Below are 23,507 nucleotides of genomic sequence, written 5' to 3' on the forward strand. Positions count from 1 at the left end.
TGCAGATAACATAGTCGAGATTCATTCATTCGTTCATTCACTTTCCTTTGGCTTGGATGCCCCTCCATTCGCAACCCAGAACTGGGAAACACCTATACATTCACACATTTACACACACATACATTACAGCCATTTTAGTTTAATTCACCTACAGTGCATGTCTTTGAACTGAAGCACCTGGAAGAAACCCACGCCAACACTGGGAGAACATACAAAATCCACACAGAAACACTAACTCGAACTCGAAACAGCAACCTTCTTGCTGTGAGGCGACAGTGCTAACCACTGAGCCACTGAAATAGACATAATAACTTAAACGTACACTTAAATTGTTTTTATTTACTTTATTGTCGTGAAAATTGGTCTTTAACAACAGCAGAATCAAAACATATAAAGTATAAAAACTGTATAAGCTCTAACAGGTCTCATCAGGAAGATGTAAAACATCAAAAATGATAATAAAAGTAATTTTGGTCAAGCTTAGATATATAGATGCAAATAATTAGGAGCTGATTGCAATGAGAAGGAGAAACTAAAATGTTCTGTACTGTTAGATATAAAGGAATGAATATAATTTTTTTTTAGATAATGCATAAAAGATTTTCTTTAAAGCATTACTGAAACAACAATTATTCACCGATACCAAATTATTCATATTTTTGTGCAAGTTTATGAATATATATACATTTATGAATATATGCTTGATGTCAAAGACGAAACTGTGTTAACTGGAGACACAAAAGGCACTAAATCCTACAAATGAAACATATACCAGATTACCATTATGACATCCTTTAGGAATACACATGACACCTGACATTTATTTACATATACCTCGAAATATCATCACATACGCAACCTCACATACAGAAATTCACTGGCTGCTATGATTTCTGACACAACCGACATCCACAATCCTTTGGAGACTATTAGCTTTTTTTTTTTGCCTTCCAAGCTTTTATTATCATTATTATTATTATTATTATTATTATTATACTTTAAGCTTTCAAATCAATGAAACTTTTTTTATTGACCTTAGTCGTGATTAAACAACGAACACATTTTTTTCATGAAGTTAACTTAAATGCCTAATTTTTCACTTATGAAATATTAAAAAATAATATCTGACAAAGACCTATAGACTACACTTTAAAACAAAACTACGCAACTTAAGCTCCTATTTGTTTGGGAACAAATAAGGAAAAGAAATGCTCAAAGTGCGTTACACTTTTTATAATATGTGTTAAAATACTCTATATACAAATCCCCATAACTTTTTGTTGATAGTTTGCTCTCACACAGGCCATACAAGATGTAAATGTGCAGTTTCTTTAGCAGAACATTAAATAAGGAACCATGTTCCTTGACGAAGCATAAAATGCAAGTAAATATCAATTCAAGAGTAGAAAAAAAATACAGCAAAACAAGGGTAATACACAAGTATCCTGGTAATACAGAGAGGTCTTAAAGCACAGGTGTCAACTCCAGCTCCTGGATGGCCACAGCTCTGCAGAGTTTAGTTTCAACTCTAATTAAACACACCTGATCAAACCAATTGAGTCCTTCAGTTTTGTTTGAAACCTACAGGTAAGTATGCTGGAGTTGGGTTGGAACTAAACTGTGCAGAGCTGCGGCCCTCCAGGGAACTGGATTTGACACCTGTGTCTTAAAGGAACACTCCTCTTTTTTTTGCAAATAAGCTCATTTTACAACTCTCTTCGAGTTAAACAATTGAGTTTTACCATTTTTTTATCCATTCACCCAATCTCTGGGTCTAGCAGTTTTAGTTTAGCTTAGCTTAGCATAAATCATTGAATCAGAATAGACCGTTAGCATCTAATTTAATTAAAAAAAAATTAAAAAAGAAGAATTTTCCTATTTAAATCTTAACTCTTCTGTAGTTACATCGTGCACTAAGAAATTTTTTTTTATTTTCTAGGTCGAAACTCCTCAAAAGGTTTAATGAGATGCTAATGGTCTGATTTGATTCAATGATTTGTGCTAAGCTAAGCTAAAAGTGCTTTTTCCAGATCCAGGGATATGCTGAATTGATTAAAAATGGTGAAATTAAAGTAAAATCACTGAAAATCTCCTTCAGTTTTCTTAGAAACACACAAAAAAGACAAGCACATCCTACATGGCCTGAGGCTGAGTAAATAAACAACAATTATTTTAGTATTTTTGGTGAACTATTCATTGGATTTCTTGCTTTCGGGTTTCTTTTGCATGTGAGTCTGGAAGTGCACTTTCAGATGATACGGCTGCGGAAATCTCTTCCCGCAATCCAAGCACTCGAAGGGCTTTTCCCCCGAATGAATCCGCAGGTGCCTCTTGAGATGGGACGAACTGTAGAAACTCTTGTCGCATTGGGAACAGGAATAGGGCCGTACGCCGGTGTGCTGCCTCATGTGGACCTGCAGGTAGCAGGCCTGCGTAAAGCTCTTTTCACAGTCGGTGCACTGGAACGGTTTGTGCCCCGTGTGGTAGCGCTGGTGCTTCAGCAGCTCACCAAAAGTTAAAAAGCCCTTCCCGCAGTCTGAGCAAAGGAACGGTCTTTCTCCGGTGTGTGTGAGTTTGTGCCGGATTAAGCTGGACTTGAACGCGAACAACTTATCGCATGTGGGGCATTTGAAAGACTTCTCCGCTTGCGATTGGGAGCAAACACACTTTTCCGTACTGGAGTGACACTGTGTGCAATGCTCTGGGTTACCTTTAGAGTGTTTTTTCTGGTGCGTCGTCAAAGCTCCGGGATATAAAAACCCCTTTCCGCAGTCTAAACAACGGTATGGTCTATCTTCAGTATGAGTGCGTTTATGGGCCGAAAGAGCACCGCGATATTTAAAACCCTTTCCACAGGTACAAACGAAGGGTCTTTCGGACTCGTGCGTCAACATGTGCTGTTTGTAAGAGGTCGAGCAGATGAAGGTGGACTTGCATTTGGAGCAATTATAGGATTGCTTCTCTTCGTGGATTTGCTTGTGTCTTTTAAGAGCCGCTTGACTGCTGAGCTTCTTCCCGCAGGCGGTGCATTGATTCAAGGTTTCTTCGGGATGGGTTCTGTGATGGTTTCTCCTGGCGCTGAGTGAGCTGAAGGTTTCTCTGCAGTAGAGACAGCTGTAGCTCTTTTGTCGAGTGTTTTCCTCAGCATCATCTTGCGATGATGTTTCAGGAGCAGGTCCATGCTGATGCGCGGCTTGGGAACGGGAGAAACTCTTGCTGCGTTTAGATACGGGATGCTTTTTGGAGTGAATCCGCTGGTGAGCTTTCAATAAGAAAGAGAATCGGTAGCTTCGGCCACAGACATCACATTTACAGGACAAACTGGGATCAGCGGCGGTCTCGGTTTCCGTAACCTCAGTGGAATGGACTTTCTTTACATGCTCCCTAAGGTTTTCCTCTTTAGAGTTAGTGAACGGGCAATGCGAGCAGGAGAGGAGCTTGGAAGGACCTTCTATAAGCAGAGATTGGCATTATTATAATCAGCCATGGATATTGTGTGTTTATATGTATGTTATGACTTCAAAATAAATACTGGAGTGTTGAGAAAGAAGCTTACCTGTGTTTTCAGAGGCATGATCAGACTTGTCCAACTCCTCACGCCTAAAAACATTTAACAATATCAACTGTTGTAGGTTGAAAGGCAATTATCACAGCGCAAAGCATTCTGAGTTGATAGGACACAGGAACCTGGATCTATATACAGTTGAAGTCAGAATTATTAGCCCCCCTTTGAATAATTTTTTCTTTTTGTAAATATTTCCTATATAGCGTTCAACAGAGCAGCTAAATTTTCACAGTATGTCTAATAATATTTTTTCTTCTTATTTGTCTTTTTTTTCTTATTTTTTGTCTTATTTGTTTTATTTTGGCTAGAATAAAAGCATTTTTATTTTTTATGAACCATTTTAAGGTCAAAATTATTAGCCCCTTTAAGCTATTTTTATTTTTTTTGATAGTCTACAGAACAAACCACCATTATACAATAACTTGCCTAATTATCCTAACCTGCCTAGTTACCCTAATTAACCAAGTGAAGTCTTTAAATGTCACTTTAAGCTGTATAGAAGTGTCTTGAAGAATATCTAGTCAAATATTATTTACTTTCATCATGGCAAAGATAAAATAAATCAGTTATTAGTAATGAGTTATTAAAACTATTATGTTTAGAAATGTTTTGAAAAAAAATCTTCTCTCCGTTAAGCAGAAATTGGGGGGGGGGGGGGGGGATTAACAGGGGGGCTAATAATTCTGACTTCAACTGTATTTATACTTATCGGCAATAAACTCTAAGCTCTCGCACTACAAATTAAGAAAAAAAGTTTGCATGGAAATGTTTTCTTGTTGCAGTTCATTAATAAGTTCACTTACGGTTGAGCTGATTCATTTATTTGATCTGCATCCTCTGCATTATGAGCTGATTCCTTTGTTTGATCCGCTTCTTCTGCATCTGTGCTCGGCTTCTCAAGCTCTACTTCAGCACTAGAGACAGAATATTGTGCAATGGATATTTTCAGCTTCTCAGTCACATATAACATTCATAGAGGTATCTACATGTTAGTGCCTTTCATTAGTAATTGTAAGATGTCTTTCAAAAGACTTTATTATATATCGGTCTGCTTTTTCTGTGAAGATTTACATTGGTTTATATTGTGCACTCCTGAGTGTGTCCAAAAAACAAGGTGGAATGCAACTCGCCATGATGTACATTTCTTATTGCTCATACTTATAAACGTATTAAGGAATATGTATCATAGGCATGAGTTACTAAATGATTGTCTTTCATTCCTCATTTAAGTTGTTCTGAATCTGTAAGATTTTATAAAATATTACTTTTTGTAATATATTATATCCCCGATATTATACAAATTAACTTTTATGTCAAAATGTGACCCTGGACCACAAAACCTGCCATAATTTTGGAAATACGCTTTCTATTGATGTATGTTTGTTATGATGTGGCAATATTTGGCCATCTATTCATCATCTGGAATCTGTGGGTTCAAAGAAATCAAGATATTTTGAGAAGATTTCCTTTAAAGTTGTCTACATTCAAATCAAGATATATTAATAATCAAAAATTAAGTTTTACATGTTTATGATAGGACATTTACATAATGTCGTCTTGGAGCATGATCTTTACTTCCTCTTTAATTTTATTTGTTTTTGGAATAAAGGAAAAATTGATCATTTTGACTGCTTGTATTGGTTTTATTCTTTACAAAAAATATACTTGTGCAACTTAAAAGCTTAAGTTTTTGTGTCCACTGTCACAAAAATGAGTTGAACTCTTCTGACACCAATAAAACAAAATCTACTGGCATCCCATGATTCATCAAATACTTCTGCAGTACAATAATCCATATGAAGATTGAAAAAGAAGTGCAGAAGAGGCACTGAGAGGTCAAGAGCAAAGGAAATCTGCCTGGAGGTTAGTGTCAAAGCCTTTTTAAGGGATAGTTCACCCCAAAAAAATGAAAATAATTTACTCACCCTTCACTTGGTCCAGGTGTGTTTGAGGTTTTATCATCTATGGAATATAAAGAAAAAATTTTCTTATTTTGTGTTTAACTGGATTTAAACCATCATCAAAATAAATTCATAAGCATAATATATAATGCACACAAGATCAGTTAGCATGATTGAGATTTCACTGAAAATAATCAAATGCATAACAGTTCATAGAAGGCATATGAATATTTCAACTTCTAATATCTGCAAAATAAAATGTTTATAAATGACAAACACGAGCAGTATTTTTCTCACCAAAGTGCTCTTGTTGGGAGATTTTATTGTCCATGATGTAGGCATTTAACTGCTGTGCTTAAAGTCTAGAGGTGCTCTGCATATCTCCTGAATAGCTTGTTTAAAACACTAATATTGTTAGATTATTTGTTAGTGGATTTACCACGCAAAACAACTAAATTATTAATCACTTTGTTTTGGATTTTAGTCCCGACAATCATGTGAAAACGGCTCTGACTACAGTCAAAATGAGTTTCAAAATAAAAGCTTCTTGCGTACGTCCGCAGTAAAAATAAAATAAAACTATACAAACAACTGTTGCAATAATTGTTATCGATGTAATATATGTTATCTTTCAAAAAATATAATAATAATAAAATACTTACGATAGGAAGAAAGTAGGAAAGAACAAAATATTTAGTTTTTTTTGTTATTATTAGTATTATAAATATCTCAAACTGTTTAAATAAAAATAAATCAAGCGTTTTACTCTATAAAATAACAAACACTGATGCTTTAATACTATTTTGCTATAATTGTCCTTCGAGTTGTAAAAATCAAAGACAATCGTAAAACTGTCTAAATTTAAACAAAAGTAATTTACTTACATATAATTATTAAACTATTTAAACAACATTAAAACTGTTAAAACTATAAAAAAAAAACATTTAAATTATTTATTTTAGCTACAATTAATCATTAAACTCGATTAGTGTACTGCACAAATTGAATGCAAATGTATTTGTAATGATGTAGTTTTATTGTTGTGATATTGTTTATTTATGTTTTTTTTATTATTATTATTATTATTTTGTCCGTATCACGTTCACATGTTTAACCAGAATCATCTCAAAGCATGCTGGGGTTGGAATAAAATGGAATTGCTGCTCCTCCTTCCATCTACGGGGTGTTTCCAGGCCTGGCCAATCAAATCCACATACGAGCAGAGGCAATAAATACAGAAGCTCAGGCTGCTGTAAAGAGAGAGAAGCTGCAGATTTGAGCAAGTGCTTATGAATTAGATATCTAATATCAGATTTAAAAATACACCTCACTATGACATCTGTAACTCTCAATAATGGAGCTAAGATGCCCATTGTTGGACTGGGAACATGGAGGGTGAGTACAATCGTTCAATATAGTAGCCTAGTTTCATTGTAAATGGTTTTGATTATATTATATTATATTAATGCAGCATTTATTGTATACCCAAAGACACAACAGGCAAAAAAACTGAGATATTTGTGTTTTTATTTTCATAAATCTCCACTTTTTATACAGTTTCATATCTGAAGGTTTTTACAGTAGAACGTTCATAGCTGATTTGTCTAACTACATTATATTAAACCTGATTTCTTCCAAAGTTCAGACTTTTAGAATTGTAAAGTAGCACATGTTTGAATTAAACAACAAATAATGTGCATATTTACACATTTATAATAAAAAATATTATATTAAACCTGATTTCTTTTAATGTTCAGGCTTTTAAAAGTGTAAAGTAGCACATGTTTAAATTAAACAACACCTCATGTGCATATTTAAACATTATAATAATTTATTATATTAAACCTGATTTCTTTCAAAGTTCAGACTTTTAGAAGTGTAAAGTTGCACATGTTTGCATTAAACAACAAATAATGTGCATATTTAAATATATATAAAAATAATTTATTATATTAAACCTAATTTCTTCCAATGTTCAGGCTTTTAGAAGTGTAAAGAAGCACATGTTTGAATTAAACAACACCTCATGTGCATATTTAAACATTTAAAATAATAATACTTATAATTCCATCTTAATCTCCTGCAATATCTTGCCATAAAGACTAGTATTTTTTTCCGAAAAAATGTTTTAATTAATGTCATTCTTCTCAATTGTTGACATATTTCCCAACAATTGCTTTAATAACCCAGTTTTGAAACCTCCTCCTCCAGTCTCCTCCAGGTGAAGTCACAGAGGCGGTGAAATCTGCCATCCTGTCCGGCTACCGGCACATCGACGGAGCCCACGTCTATGAAAACGAGAATGAAGTTGGGGACGGCATCTGTGCCATGATTAACCAAGGAGTGGTGAAGAGAAAGGACCTTTTCATAGTCAGCAAGGTACCAGAACGTGACGAAAAAGTGCATGCGAGCCACATGACTGGAGGCCAGTGTCATGTGCCAGTGTGCATTTCACACAGCCTACAACCACGACACAGATAAGACACATGTATCACTGTGTGCTGTAATACACTGTTACGTCACGCCCCAACTAACAATTACTGAAGCGTATGTCACTGGTATAACATGGTAATAAATAATACAGAACATGCCATAAAACAATAAACCTATCTGTGTGTCTTTTGAAGCTGTGGTGCACTTTCCACGAGAAACACTTGGTCCGAGGAGCCTGTGAAAAAACCCTGAGTGATCTTAAGCTGGACTATGTTGATCTCTACCTCATGCACTTTCCCATGGGCACTAAGGTAGGATTTAAGAAGAATTGGTGATATTTTCTGCTCTCAAGCACATTTAGAAACATAATCATTTGATGACGTATTAGTTGTAATGAATAACTTTTAATTCTAGCCATTAGGATTCACCCATCAGTCAGCAAGTTATACAATATAACACAGTTGTTCAATGCTATAATCACATATGGTTTCATATAGTTTAACATGTATGTTGTTTAATCTTTACACAAATACATCTGTTATGCTGAACGGACATGATATTTAATAAGCTATTTGAAACATTAAAGCAGACACTCTACTTGCAGTTAATAATCTTTAAATGTATACACAACCTCTTTTATAAATTACATTTGATGATCTTTAAAACTGGCACATACAGTTGAAAGCAAGAGTTTACATACAACTCTATAAAAAGGCATATAACCATTTTTTTTTTAAGTCAGATGTTAATGTGACAAAACTTTTTCTCTTTAAGGTTAGTTTGTTTCTGTTATGCTTAATAGCAGAATAATGAGAGATATTTTGTTTGAGAAATTGTTATAACTTCTTTCAAAGTCGAAAGTTTACATACAATAAGATTATCATGCCTCTGAAAAAGCTCAGATGATGATGTCAAGGTTTTGGAAGTTTCTGATTGGCTAACTGACAACATTTAAGTTAACTGAATGCACAACTGTAGAACAGTATTTAAGGAAAACCTCAAATACACTGCTTCCTTGTGTGACAACATAGGATAATCAACAAGCCAGAATCAACAAAAAAGCCAGATTACAATTTGCTAAATTACACTGGGAAAAGAACTCATTTTTGGAGACATGTTTTGTAGTCTGATGGAACTAAGATTGAACTGTTTGGTCATAATGACCAGTGCTACATTAGGAGGACAAAGGGGAAAGCTTACAAGCCTAGGAACACAATCCCAACTGTGAAGTAGGGGGGCGGCAGCATATGTTGTGGGGCTGTTTTGCTGGAGGAGGGACTGGTCCACTTCACAGCATAGATGTCATCATGAAGAAAGAACATTATGTCGAAATACTGAAGCAGCATCTCAAGACATCAGCCAGGATATTAAGACTTGGCCACAAATGGGCCTCCAAACAGACCATGACCCTAAGCATACTGCCAAATTAGTTAAAATGTGCTTTAAGGACAACAGAGTGAATGTTTTGGAGTGGCCATCACAAAGCCCTGATCTCAATCCTATAGAAAATTTGTGGGCAGAGTTGAAAAAGCTTGTGCGAGCAAGACAGCCAACAAATCTGACTCAGACCAACTCTGTCAGGAGGAATGGGCCAAAATTCCTGTAAACTATTGTGAGAAGCTTGTGGAAGGATACCCAAATCATTTGAGCAAAGTTATAGTTTAAAAGCAAAGCTAAAAAATACCAAGGAAATGTTTGTAAACTTTTGACTGTATAGAAATTAATAAAAAATTCTCTCATTATTCTGGCATTTAGCAAATGTAAATCATTTATGTAATCCTAACGAACTTAAAATAGTAAATGTTTAGTATGATTTACCATCAGACATTTTTTTTTTTAATTGGTTATCTTCCTTGTTTAGAGTGTATTTAAACTTCTGGTTTCAACTGTATATGCATAAGCTCCTTGCTGATAAATCTCTTAAACAGTGTTAAAGAAAGGTAATACATTTAAAATGATTATTAATTTGTAAGTATGGGTAGCACTGTGATCTTAGAGTCATTTATAAGTCATTAAATAGTTCTTGATTTAAGATGACGACAAGGTTTTTGGTCGTTTCACTGAATTTCAGTGGGCGTCTTCTCTAAATGAAATTGAATTATTATTCAATTTAAGGCTGTTATTGCTTTAATTAAAAATAAAAAAACACCATTTATATTATGATTACACTTATTTTTGTTCATCTGTGTAGCCTGGAAAGGATCTTTTCCCACTGGATAAGGATGGCCATGTGATTCCAGACAACAGCAACTTTCTCGAAACATGGGAGGTAATAAACAGTAGAATAATTGAGATTACAGTAATGATCATGTCAGAATTACATTTGACAATTGTTGCTTCATTTTCACAAAGGCAATGGAGGAGTTGGTGGACGCTGGGTTGGTTAAAGCCATCGGCATCTCAAACTTTAACCGGGATCAGATTGAGGCAATCCTGAATAAACCAGGGCTCAAATACAAACCTGCCAACAATCAGGTACATTCATTCATTTTATTCTCAAACACATTTTAAGAAAATGAAACAGATGACGACTTAAAGCCCAAGGTTCACAGAGAAGGCTTTAGACTAGTTATTGAATAAACTGACAACACATATGTTTTGTCTTAAGATGCACACAATTAACGAGGTTTTTCTGAGGCGATTTTATAAAAGCTGCTTAAGTACTTGCCCTAATTTAACTATTTTATTTCTAGCTTAAGCCATGTCTTGTTTGTGAAACAGGGCCATCAGTTCTCTTCTGAAAATACTTGAAATAATTGTATTTTTATTTCTAGATTGAGTGTCATCCATATCTGACCCAGGAGAAGCTTATAAACTACTGTCAGTCCAAAGGCATAACAGTCACGGCGTACAGTCCTCTGGGTTCACCAAACAGACCATGGTGAGTATTTTACAACCTCTTTTTATATTAAAAACAGAAGGTCAGGCATATTTAGATAAGTGTCATTTGATGACATATTAAAAAAAACTGTATTTTAAGATCTCAGTGCAGCCCCAAAATACTAATTAATTGTCATTTGAAATCTTTATGCTGTCATTGTCCTTCAAACCACTTTAACACATTCATCAGCAAGAAGCTTCTTACAAATTAAAATAGAATACAATTGACTGCATTACTCATCTAATATTTCATCACCTTAGAATTATCAGGTTCTATCTGACATTGTCAAAACTGAGATATTGACATATTCTTATTGAATGACCACTTATTTACATTATGAGATGTTTTTTTTAAAGTTGTTTACATTTTACGACTTTTCATTTAAAAAAAATAACTAATGTTACACACATACTCTTTGCTATGGAATGCAAAAACTTTGAAGCTCAATATCTCAAAATCATTCAGAACACAGATCGAACCTTATAATTCCAAGGTGATTTTTTTAAATAGCTACAGTCAGAAGTATTTAGTTTCATTTATGTAAATATATGATGATCTGACTGCTAAAGGAACATCATTTCAAGCAAATTAAAAAGAATAAAACTTAGAAACTTTACACCCTGTATTTCAAAAGCTTTTATTGCATATAAAAATCACTTCTGTCAAGTTTATTTGACGCGAACAAAAAAAATGACACTTCTCATCCTTCGCTTTAGAATCTACACCATAGGGCTGCACAATATATCGTTTCATCATCGATATCGATTGATACGCAATAGTCTTATCGCCAGTATACACAATGTTGAGTCTGGATTATAACTTACAATTTTGCAAGTGTTTTTATGCGAGGGTTTCAAAAGCATTCAGGAAGGTTTCAAAAGCATTCAGGCTGAAGAAATTGTACCGTTTGTAACTTTGACAAATGAATAACGATTCATTTTATTGATTTGTTTATCAAACGAAGACTATGAGGTATCATTTTACATTTGATTATTCAGTTACTATATACCCGAATACAGTTTGACTCCTCTGAAAACAATAAAACGCTGATTATTTAATTGATATCTTTTTTTTTAATGGTTTCTTATATTTTATACATATGAACTCCCCTACAGAATCACCCCAATGCATTTACTAACATAAACACATGTACAGCATTTATACATCATAATTGCACATTTACTAATGCATTATTAGCATCCAAGTCCATGCATGTTAACATTAGTTAATGCACCATGAGTTAACATGAACAATGAACTACTGTATTTTCATTAACTAACGTTAACTAACATGAAAAAATACAGTAGTAGATGTATTGTTCATTGTTTGTTCATGTTAGTAAATTCATTCATTAACATTAACTAATGAACCTTATTGTAAAGTGTGACCTATTCAACAAACCTAGTGAAAATATTGGATTTTTCCAATATCGTGCAGCCCTACAACACCATATATCAGCCTATACATCATTAAACATAGATGTGATTTACTGTAGGGCACAGGCAGATGAGCCTTCACTACTGGAGGACCCAAAGATCAAGGCCATTGCAGATAAGCATGGTAAAACCACAGCTCAGGTACAGTACGTGTAAACTTACACCTCTTTTTTTTATTATTAGTTATGAAACACCAAGTCCACGCTTCCACATTCATGAACCTTGAAGTAGTGTCATAACCGTCAGCTGAATATAATCTTACATGCTATTTTCCCTTCGTCATATGATGACTTTGTTTTTGTTTTTAGGTCTTAATCCACTTTCACATTCAGAGGAATGTTGTGGTCATTCCCAAATCTGTAACTCCCTCTCGAATCAAGGAGAATTTTGAGGTATTGCTTTGCGCTGTGCAGTTATACAACATAATGAAACCAGAAATACTCAATATATGCTTAGTATTGTCAAGATTAAGCTGTTGTTTTTCCTGCAGGTCTTTGATTTCGAGTTAAGTAAAGAAGAGATGAACACCATATTGAGTTTTAACAGGAATTTTAGGGCTTTCGGGCTGGAATGGTGAGTCACTGTTACGCAAACACACAATGACCTTTGTAGCCTTTTGTGTAGTATTAAGCTTCTAGAAGGCGAACTAATTACCTCCTTTTATTGCAGGGCTTCAAAACATAAAGATTTTCCACTGAATGCTGAATACTAAGGCCGTTTGCTCCGGAAGCCCATTTCTGCCATAGGATATACAGGATGTAGGACAAAGGCACTTGGGAGTTTTCAATGTCACATGTATTATTTTATGGCAAATCTTTAATTTAGAGTAAAGGTATACGCTCTAAATGAATAACTAAAGTCTGAACTCTAATTCTTGGGGTGAGGGGGTTGCTTCTGTGCTTGTGTGTTTTTTTTACCTTTATTTGATGACAGAAATGAGCTTATTGTTTGTTGTATTTTATATGCTATGTGCATTAAATATGATTCCAGCCATTTGAGGGCCTAAATATGTTCAGTTGTAAAGTAAAGGGCAAGCAAGTTGTTAAAAAGCTTGTAAAGTGATAAGACGGAGAGCTGTTTGATGTAAAGCTTTATTTGGTTTTTCAAAGCATACATCAATACAGTAAACAAGAGCCGCTCTTGCGAACTGGAAGTGCTTTTGTTGTCACATCATGAAAAAAGGAGTGCGTTAAGTCATATTTAAAAACAAAATCCTCAGGACCAATGCTTTCCTGTATTGACCAATCGTGCAAAGTTTGTGAGACTGGTAAAAACAATAGACTAGTGCATAAGATTCTCTTTTTAACAGGGTTGATTAATGCTGTGTGACACTGGATTGCTACATTTCCACGTGCACACTTGTAACATTTTGAGATAATCATTTTTCGAGATAATCATCAAATAATTTTGTTGTAATAATTTGATGTTTAAGTGCTGTTTGCTTTATATTCTAAACATTACAACCACATTTCAGGGATGAACTTTAAAGACGCTTCTAGGTAACAGAAAGTTTGACAGTAACTATACTGTAGGTTTCATAAATAAAACAAAAGAACATTTTATAATAACCAATGGGAACATTTTTAAGAACTTTGTTTGTCCATCAACGAACATGTTTTGAGAGGTCTTCTTTTAATACTCTGCATTAAATGGGTAGTCTCTGTGCTTCACACCCCTGTATTGGAAGATGTGGAGAGAAAAAATGAATAAAAAAATATTGTTCTAACTGAAGAAAATACGTTTAATGTACTCAAAAATATATAACAAATGAAAATAATTTAGTTTGACTTTTTATTATATAGTATATATGCCCTTTACTTGATTTTTTTTCACACTAACAGCAAATTATTAGAATAAACCAAAACTTTTTTATTTTATTTTTAATGCCACCAAATCTGACTCTTGGTGCACACCAAAAAAACAAACAAGAAGAGTGCTGAAAGATGAGTTTTTGTTGGTTATCAAATAGTGAGGTTCAACTGAACTATTTACACAAACCAAACACATCTAAACATACAAGTCATGACTAATTTTCCTTTCTTGGTAAGGACCAAAATAATCTAATTAAAAACGTAAACTGGTACTCACCAATGCATTGGACAAGCCCTGAAGTTCCTGTTAAAGCTCAAAATGGTCTTCATGTCCTGCTCGCTCAGTTCAAAATCAAAGACCTTTGGATGCAGAAAAAAAGAAAGAATTATAACTACAGTGACCTCTACAGCAGAAAGTTATAGGAACGCATTAGAACTAACCACCAGGCTTGATTTCCAAAAATCAAATTTCCTCCTGCTTGCAATTGCACTTCAATTAGGAATTTTAAACTGATGAGGACTTAATTGCCTATGATATCTTATCGTGATGCATTTCATAAAATCTGATTAAAGGGATAGTTCACCCAAAAAGGAAAATTTGCTTACCCTCAAATAATTCCAACACTTTGAGTTTCTTATTTATGTTAAACACAAAAAATACATTAAGGAAAAGATGGTAACTATTGACATTCATAAAAGGAAAAACACAAATACAATAGAAATAAATGAGTCCAGCTTTCTTCAAAAATGTCTGTCTAAACAGGTTTGTAAAGGGTGAGTCAATGACAGGAATTTTCAGTTTTGGGTCAACTATCCCTTTAAAAATAGTAGCTATGAATAGCATTCTGGATGTGTTTTGTAACATTGTGCCTGTGTTTCATGTGTGATGTATTCACCAAGTGTGCATTTACATCATAGTAGTTCCAATTGGGCTATAGTAGACCTCAAGTATGAATCATACCCAACAACCCTCCCATTTTTCCCAGGATTCTCCCCTCCCGTAAAGGTATTTTCCCGTATTTCTCCCGTATTTTCAGTCTTTCTTTACAGAGTGGCAATAAACATTGAAGAGCCAATCCTCCCTATACACAACCCATACCACTTGGGGCCGCCCTTGCTCTTAAATGCGACTCTGTTCTGTGCTTTAATTTTATTTAGGGATAAAAACACTTTGAAATAAATATAAAAACGGTGGGATTCCCTTCCCTTTTCATTACAGGTGCCGTCGCCCATCCTTAAAGCAGTCATATAGCGGCGCGTGACAGACAACTGGCGCACTCTATAGTGATAAATAGATGCTGTTTCCCAAACAGATTCTGTACTTGCGATGTGAAGCAGAGTAAAAGTCTGGGTTTTGGGTGCGTGTTTGAACAGACATATACACATAATTAATAATAGTAACATCTATAGATGTTGATCTTGGTGTGGGTTTTTCCAAACACAACTAATTTTGTCCTAAATTAGTATAAAAAATTAGAAAAGCAAGGGAAAATATCAAGGGAAATGTCCCTTATTATGGTGGGCATATTCCTTATTTTCACATCCTAATGTTGAAAGGTATGGTATGAATTAGCTGATCAAGTCGGAGCTTATTAGTTCCCTCAAATGGCATTCCTAGAACTAAAATCATTCCCAGCCAAAAAGTGGGCATTTCCACCAAATGTTTTAAGAACTATAAAAAATTCTCCAGGCCACTAATATAATAAAAGTCACCTGGAAGTTCTCTTGAATGCGCTGAGGTGTGATTGACTTGGGGATGACGATCACGTTCCGCTGAATTTGAAAGCGGATGAGCACCTGTATGTGGATGGCAAACAATTATTCCTCTATGAATCAATCCTAGGCTCTGCCATGAGAACTACTGTAGGGCAGGTGTCTTTTATTACCTGGGCGGTTGTCTTCTTGTGCTTCTCTGCAATGGCCTTGATGTTTGGGTCATCAAGGAGTGAGGGGTCTTCAGGTTTAGCCCTGAATGTAAGACGAGGACCAATGTTATTCATTAAAACCATATACAAAGTCACAATCCGCACCTTGATCATTCACAGCAAATAAAACGCCACATGCTTTAAGGTGTCATTGTGTGGTAATAATCATCATCATGTGCCTACCAGGGTCTGTCTGGAGAACCCAGAGGACTGTATGCAGTGACTGTAATGCCTTTGGATTGACAGTAGCTGATCAGCTTATCTTGAGTCAGATATGGATGACACTCCACCTGAATAGAGTGGAAAAAATTATTCAATTGCTACATAGTGGTAGTAAATATATCAGGGTATATACAGGAATCAGAGTGAAATTCAATACCTTTTAAGACACTTTCCATACATTTTAAAACCTCATCGCCACTTTAGGTTTCATCTGGTAACATTGACGACATTTTAACTTGCAGTATGTTTACAAAATACTGATTGTAATAAACATTATTTATACAGTATGATGAATAAAAAAAGCTAATGCAGCAGGTGGCCCCTGTAGACAAAGATCACTCGCACAATTTGAATGGTGAAAAGTGTAACGCCAATATAGAGTAAACAAAGCAACGTGATGTTAAATCTAGAGAGATTTTTTATTGCTTTTATATTGATTTTAAACTACATAGCACCCCAGAACTGGCCTATTAAAGGCATAATCCAAAACTTAAGACCATGTATATGACTTATGAATATATGACTTTTTAAGGGCCTTAAATTTCTCTAAAATGGTTTATTAATTTTTAATACATTTTAAGACCCCGCAGACACCCTGTGTATGTACAAATATGTTTATTTGAAATGGCCAATTTATGTTTATTATCTTCACATGTATGTTTTTTTTTTCAAAATGTAGGAATTTGTGTGTTGTCCAATTTGGATATGGGCTATCAGCAGCCGTGAGATTGCAGTATTCATTTTTTTTTATACAATACACTAGGAACTAGTTTACTTTTCTTGGCTTTTAAGTAAAACAAAATGAGTACTGCAATAAATCGTTTTTAGTTTTTTTTGCTCCTTAACCTCTTACTGCTCCTATTGCCTATAGCTATAACTGTATTGCCTATATTGCCTATAGATAACTGTATTGTTGCATCCCTAGTACATATATATATATGTATATATATATATATATATACATATATATATATATGTATATATATATATATATATACATATATATATATATACATATATATATATATACATATATATATATACATATATATATATACATATATATATATATACATATATACATATATATATATATATATATATATATATATATATATATACATATATATATATATATATATATACACATATATATATATACATATATATATATATACATATATATATATATATATATATATATATATATATATATATATATACATATATATATATATATATATATATATATGTATATATATATGTATATATATATGTATATATATATATATATATATATATATATATATATATATATATATACACATACACACACACAGACACACACACATTAACAAATAAAGTTAAGCATGTAACTTTACAATAAGTTTGTATGCAAATAAACATGAATTTGAATGTTAATAATGCGTTAGTAAATGCTAAACTATGATAAATAAATGCTGTACAAATATTGTTCATAATTAGTTCATTTTAGTAAATACAATAACTAATGAAACCTTATAGTAAAGTGTGACCACAAAGCTTTTTTTTGCTACTATACAACAATATACTACATTATTTAACCTGTATTCTTTTATATATGACATTTATATACAGTTGAAGTCAGAATTATTAAACCCCATATTTTTATTTTTTTTTTTTAAATATTTCCCAAATGATGTTTACCAGAGCAAGGAAATTTTCACAGTAAGTCTGATAATATTTTTTTTCTTCGGGTGAAAGTCTTCTTTGTTTTATTTCGGATAGAATAATAGCAGTTTTTAATTTTTTAGTCACCATTTTAAGGTCAAAATTATTAGCCCCTTTAAGCTATATTTTATTTCGGTAGTCTACAGAACAAACCATCACTATACAATAACTTGCCTAATTACTCTAACCTGCCTAGTTATCCTAATTAACTTAGTTAAGCCTTTAAATGTCAGCTGAAAAAATTAGGGGAAAAAAATAAACAGGGGGGCTAATAATTCTGACTTCAACTGTATTAATATAGTACATAACTATATAATAAATATATACTTTAAAAGATATATTCCAGATATGGTCTTCTCCAAGTACAACATTAGGCCTGCAGACCACAATGCAAGCAGTGTCATAATGATATTTTAAGACTGAACCCAGACAAATAACTGTGTCTGTCCCTGAAAACTAGCAGGAAATTACACAAGCAATTGCATTACACAGTTGCTGAAGGCCATACATTGATCATTAGATAAGCGTTGACCTTTCTCTGCACGTCAGTAATTGTCAAATGAAAGCACACTGATGCCCTTTAAAGAGTCTATGGTACCAACCTGATTGTTGGCAGGTTTGTACTTGAGCCCTGGTTTGTTTAGGATGGCTTCTATTTGTTCTCGATTAAAGTTGGAGATGCCAATGGCCTTAACCAATCCAGCATCTACTAACTCCTCCATGGCCTGCAGAACAAGTATTATGCAATTATTATGGCTAATTATACTAATATATAGCAAAGTGTATGAAAAAATATATATAGCAATAAATACACAAATATATAGCAAAAATGAAAGGCAATGCATGCTGGAAGTGCAATAAAAAGCCATTATTATTATTATTAAATATTATAATGATGCTATAAAATGCACACTGGCATTCGAATATGTAATTTTACCATTCAATCAAATGCACTTACTCAAATGCCTTAATAAAAAGAGAGTAAATGGACAAGGAGAAAGGAAAAAAGAGATCAAAAGGAAAGGAAAAAGAAAGGATACAGAACATGAAAAGTCAAAAAGGACAGGATATATAAATGAAAAGAGATGAAAACGACAGGTGGAAAAAAGTAAACTGAAAACAGGAAAAGGGAAATTAAATTGACATGGAAAGAAAAAGGAAAGGAGAGAAATTATAGGAAGACAAAAGGAAAGAAAATGACAGGCAAAATTAAAATAAGAAGAAAAATGGAAAGGTGTTAGGTATGAAAACAAATAGAAGCAAGAAAAAAAGAATGTAAATTACAGGCGGAAAAGAATAAGGCATGAAAGGAAATGGGTGGAATAAGGCAGTACAGAATAACCCTGTTCCTGAAGGCACACCAACAGTACATATTTTGGATATATATTGGATGTCTCCTTTATCTGATCCATTCCTTTCAGTTTTGGAGTCCCTTCTAATGTTCTGATGAGTTGATTTAAGGGTGTTTGATTAGGGAGAGTTTGAAAATGTGTACTGTTGTTGTGCCTTCAAGTACAGGGTTGGGAAACACTGGAATAAGGAAGTAAATGAAGAAAATAAAACAGAAAGCAAGGAAATAATAAAACTAAAATCAAACAGGCTAAATCAAATAACCATCCTCATACCTCCCAGGTGTCTAAGAAACTACTGTCATCACCGATGGTCAAACCTTCACTGTCCAGTGGGAACTGCTCTGATCCAGACTACAAGGCATTTGTGAGAAGGTTTACAGTGAGATCTGATCTTGCATAAACACTGAATGCAATGCACAAATGAAAACAGAAGAAAAAAATTGCTTAAAAAAAACAATCACCTTAAATCCCATTGGCCAGTGAATCAGGTAAAGATCCAGGTAGTCCAGATTCAGGTCGCTTAAAGTCTTCTGACAAGCTCCTTTCACCAAGGCCTTTTCATGGAAGGTGCACCAGAGCTGTGAAAGAAAAAAAAAACACATGCAATAAATCAGCTTTCCTTAATCGCGAAAAATAAATAAATCACAGCTCGTCCGTCAATTTTCGATCAAGTACCTTGCTGACCACGAAGAGTTCTTCTCTTTTTACCACACCATCTTTTATCATGGCTTTTATTCCCTCTCCGACCTCAGTCTCGTTGTTGTAAACTGCGGCGCCATCGATGTGTCTGTAACCTGCAGCGATGGCTGCCTTCACAGCTTCTGTCACTTTACCTGGAGGAGACTGCAGGAAAAAGAACATTCGAGTACATTTATACAGTTCTCAGCATAATTGAGTTGGAGGTGGTCATTCTGAAAATGAATATTTTAATCATTTCTCAGTGAATATGGCAATGTATTTTAGTGCATATAAACAAAACAGATTTATTAAACATTATTTATTAAAATAATATTTTAGTCACTGAACATATTTAGAAATGAAAAGATAATACAATTAAATTCAAGCAAAATATATATATTTTTAAATTACAACCTACAAAATTTCAACTAAATTAAACATTTTTTGCTTCTCTTGATTTTTTCTCTTTTTAAAATTTGCTTTTAGTATTTTTCCACAACATGTAAATTTGTCTGTACTAGTTTTTGGACCGTTATTTTGTTAGATATGCTCCAGATTTGGCTTCAGTGCTGATTAATGTAATGTATATGCACTGATCTAATATTGTATAGCTTCCTAGTAAAAATATAAGTTTGAGAAATAGATTTGTGAGGGGTGTTTTTATATATGCTGAGCACTGTATATACATTTATATTGTTTGTTTGTTTTTGTTAATATTTATATAATGATGAGCTTAAATACTATTACACTACCCCAAAAAAACATAAATACTGTTTATTTAACTTTTAATTTAGTTCTGTCGTATTTATATATTGTTTGTAATTTATTATATTTTATGCATGTGCGCTGCAAAGAAAAAGACTTGATTGTTTAAATGAATGAATCTTCAGAAAAAATAGAGCTATTTAAATCATCTGGTGAAATAATATTCATAACTCACTATATAATCGCAGCAAAACAAAATATCATGCAGCCCTATATTTGAGTAGATACAACCAAGAAAGAGAGGAAAATAAAATGAACAATTAAATAAAGGGAGGGGAAGAATCGAGTGGACAGGAGAAAGAACAAGAAAAGCAAAATAGGAAACTGAACATATTGTAAAAAGGACAAAGAGAAAGGAAAGAAAAGATAAAAGGAAAAGTAATGGAAATGGACAGGAAATGTAAGAGGAAAGAAAAAGTCAGGCAGAAAATGTCAATAGAATGGAATAGGAAAGCAAACAAAGGGAAATGAAGAGAAATAACAGGTGGACAAGGAAACAAAGGGAAAAGAAAAAAAGCAGGAAAACTAAAAAGTGAAACTTTTTTAAATCTAAAGAATTTAAATCTAAAGAATAATAGGAAAAAAAGAAATTAAAGGAAACAGTAAAAAGGAAAGGAAAAATGAGGAGAGAAATTATGAAAATGACAATAAGAGAAGGGCAGATGAAACCAATGGAAATGGAAAAACAACTAGACCGAAAAGAGAAGAGACATAAGATAGTAAGGAAGGGAATGACAGTCAGAAACAATTTCACAAATTAAAGTAGGGTTGCAGTTGGTAAAGAAAAATATGAAATGGAAAAATCAAGGGGGGGGGGGGGTGGGGGGGTATAAAAGTTATGCAAAAGACAAAAAAAAGGTTACAAAAAAGTAGAGAAAGGTGAAAGTAAAAAAAAATCCAAGAAATGAGAAGTGAATTAAAAGCAAAGACAAACCACTAAAGCCAAAAGTGATGACTGTGTGTTTCCATTGTTTTCAAATGTTATTCTACAAGTTGACAGCTACTTGCTTTGTATTATTGTTATTATTATACATTATACACTAGCCCTAAACATCACATATTATTTATCAAAACTTAATGAATGTCATCAATCATAAGCCACGCTTAACATACTCATCATGACTAAATGACTTCTTTGAGACATAACATTGATATTTTACAGATTGCACAACATCGTTTCCAACTGTTAGACAACTTTTCAGAACTGCCCATGCAACTCTCCGAACGACGCCCATATGACGCTTGATCTCCTGATTTTCTGCGAATTCAATTCAACATTATGCCACTTCATATTTTACTTCTGCATGCGTTTTTAAAAACGTCTGTCCGCGAATTCCCCATGCAACGTGTTCGGCTATATTCATGCACTTATATAATGTAATACGATCACTCAGAAATGAAACCAGAGCATACCTTCCACGTGCCCAGTCCGAGGATGGGCATATCAGCCCCGGTATTGAGCTTCACAGACTTTGACATTGTGAAAGACAGATTTAACACGGATGATTTTAACACAACACTTCCAGGCTCTGTGCAAAAGCTGAGGGGAAGGAGTTTACGCAGGTGCAAGTAGATCGATTACTCTTGCCTGAGCGTAAAGGGAGGGACGTATGGTGACGTCACTTGACGTTTACCAATAAAACCACGTTGTGAGAAAAATCTTTATTTGCATCTTCATGTGCAGAAATCTATTATCTACTGTCCAAACCTTTCGTATAAAGGGCCAATAGCCAAATATCATTAAGACCTGTGGACCGAAGGTAAATATACCAAGCTATATTACATTAAAGCTACCATGGGTAATTTCCTAATTTATTTCATAAGATATAAATGAAAGAAGTAAATAAAAAAATAATTTAAATCATATTAACTAATGTAGTATAACATTTTAAATGATCACTTATTCCAATAATAACATAAACATTTAAGTTTATAACACAGTGGAGTTCAATGATGAATACACTAGTCAAGCAGAATCTGCCTTTGCATTGATCTGTTGGGTGACAGTATGTACATTTAAACTACATCTGATTAATTTACACCATTTAATTGAAACAATTAATTTCAGTTAGCTTTTAACAATAAAACAAACAAACAAACGGTTACATTTGAAATAACAAACCTCCAGTCCAAACTATGGCCATTATTCTTCCTCTGTTCTTCTCAGATGGGAATTGCGGGCCAAATCAAAGGTTACTGTGGGACAACTTTGGCCCTTGTTTGGGCAACCATTATCTAAACTAAAATAGTTTTTAAACATTTAATATTGGTTATATACATTGCATAACATTTATAACAATATTTATTTGTTTGCAATATAAACGCAGTGCATTAAACACCTTTAAAATATGTTGTTTTTTTTTTGGTATTGAGTTTTAGTTTATTTAAAATGACAAATATAGTTGTTTGTTTAATAATATATTATTTATAATGCATATTATTTGCATTATAAATGACAAGATGTTTGAATGCAAATACTAATTAATTAACAGCAATGGTCTTAAAGTCAGTTCCTGGAGGGCTGCAGCTCTGCATAGTTTAGCTCAAACCACCTCCAACTCACACCTGATTAGTTGGATCAGCTGGGTTTGATTAGGCTTGGAGCAAAACTGTGCAGAACTGTGGCCCTCCAGGAATCCAGGTTGCGACCTATGATTTACAGTATAAATACACAAATGTAAATGCATTAAACAAAACAACCTATTTATTTAAGTTTGTTTATATATTAGAAAATTATTTTAGTGCTTATTTAGTGAATTTTAAGCTCACAATAATAATAATCCTTAAATGTACAATAAATTATTTTTGTAAAAAAAAAAAACATCAGC

General features: G+C 33.5%; 3 protein-coding genes across 6 annotated transcripts; 1 reads left to right on the forward strand and 2 right to left on the reverse strand.

The window, feature by feature from the left end:
* Positions 1-329: 329 nt before the first annotated feature.
* Positions 330-5,980, reverse strand: si:dkey-14k9.3. Of its 3 annotated transcripts, none has more exons than XM_073945609.1 (5): positions 5,764-5,980; positions 5,491-5,527; positions 4,369-4,479; positions 3,557-3,600; positions 330-3,448 (listed from the first exon to the last, which is right to left on the reverse strand). In XM_073945609.1, the coding sequence occupies exons 1-5, from the start codon at positions 5,795-5,797 to the stop codon at positions 2,190-2,192; spliced, it is 1,485 nt and encodes a 494-aa protein (XP_073801710.1). In that variant the 5' UTR covers positions 5,798-5,980; the 3' UTR covers positions 330-2,189. The 3 variants fall into 3 exon arrangements, with proteins under 3 accessions (XP_073801710.1, XP_017210435.1, NP_001034152.1); XM_017354946.4 differs by having other exon boundaries at positions 330-3,451; NM_001039063.1 differs by lacking the exons at positions 3,557-3,600; positions 4,369-4,479; positions 5,491-5,527 and having other exon boundaries at positions 2,190-3,451; positions 5,764-5,797.
* Positions 5,981-6,725: 745 nt separating this feature from the next.
* akr1b1.1 (aldo-keto reductase family 1, member B1 (aldose reductase), tandem duplicate 1) lies at positions 6,726-13,209 on the forward strand. 2 transcript variants are annotated; one of them, XR_012401474.1, is made up of 10 exons: positions 6,726-6,861; positions 7,678-7,845; positions 8,094-8,210; positions 10,091-10,168; positions 10,252-10,374; positions 10,674-11,929; positions 12,120-12,357; positions 12,525-12,608; positions 12,707-12,789; positions 12,886-13,209. XR_012401474.1 is itself a non-coding variant. In NM_001002048.1 (10 exon segments), coding segments are annotated over 10 exon segments (948 nt in total). In that variant the 5' UTR covers positions 6,726-6,798; the 3' UTR covers positions 12,929-13,063.
* Positions 13,210-13,293: 84 nt separating this feature from the next.
* On the reverse strand, positions 13,294-22,267 carry akr1b1.2 (aldo-keto reductase family 1, member B1 (aldose reductase), tandem duplicate 2). Its single transcript, NM_001077247.1, is given in 10 exon segments — positions 13,294-13,891; positions 14,305-14,387; positions 15,741-15,824; positions 15,914-15,995; positions 16,136-16,242; positions 18,487-18,609; positions 19,510-19,587; positions 19,698-19,814; positions 19,912-20,079; positions 22,093-22,267. Coding segments are annotated over 10 exon segments (951 nt in total). The 5' UTR covers positions 22,159-22,267; the 3' UTR covers positions 13,294-13,848.
* Positions 22,268-23,507: the final 1,240 nt, after the last annotated feature.

This window comes from Danio rerio, chromosome 4 (genome assembly GCF_049306965.1).
Source record: "Danio rerio strain Tuebingen ecotype United States chromosome 4, GRCz12tu, whole genome shotgun sequence".
NCBI classification, from domain to species: domain Eukaryota; kingdom Metazoa; phylum Chordata; class Actinopteri; order Cypriniformes; family Danionidae; genus Danio; species Danio rerio.

Excerpts from the sequence above, each read along its gene's own strand:
- si:dkey-14k9.3 (XM_017354946.4), bottom strand. The coding sequence starts at position 5,797 with ATGGACAATAAAATCTCCCAACAAGAGCACTTTG. Across the intron at positions 5,528-5,763 it reads CTCCCAACAAGAGCACTTTG|ATGATAAAACCTCAAACACA; the intron begins GTGAGAAAAATA and ends TATATTCCATAG. Across the intron at positions 3,601-4,368 it reads ATAAATGAATCAGCTCAACC|GCGTGAGGAGTTGGACAAGT; the intron begins GTAAGTGAACTT and ends AAATGTTTTTAG.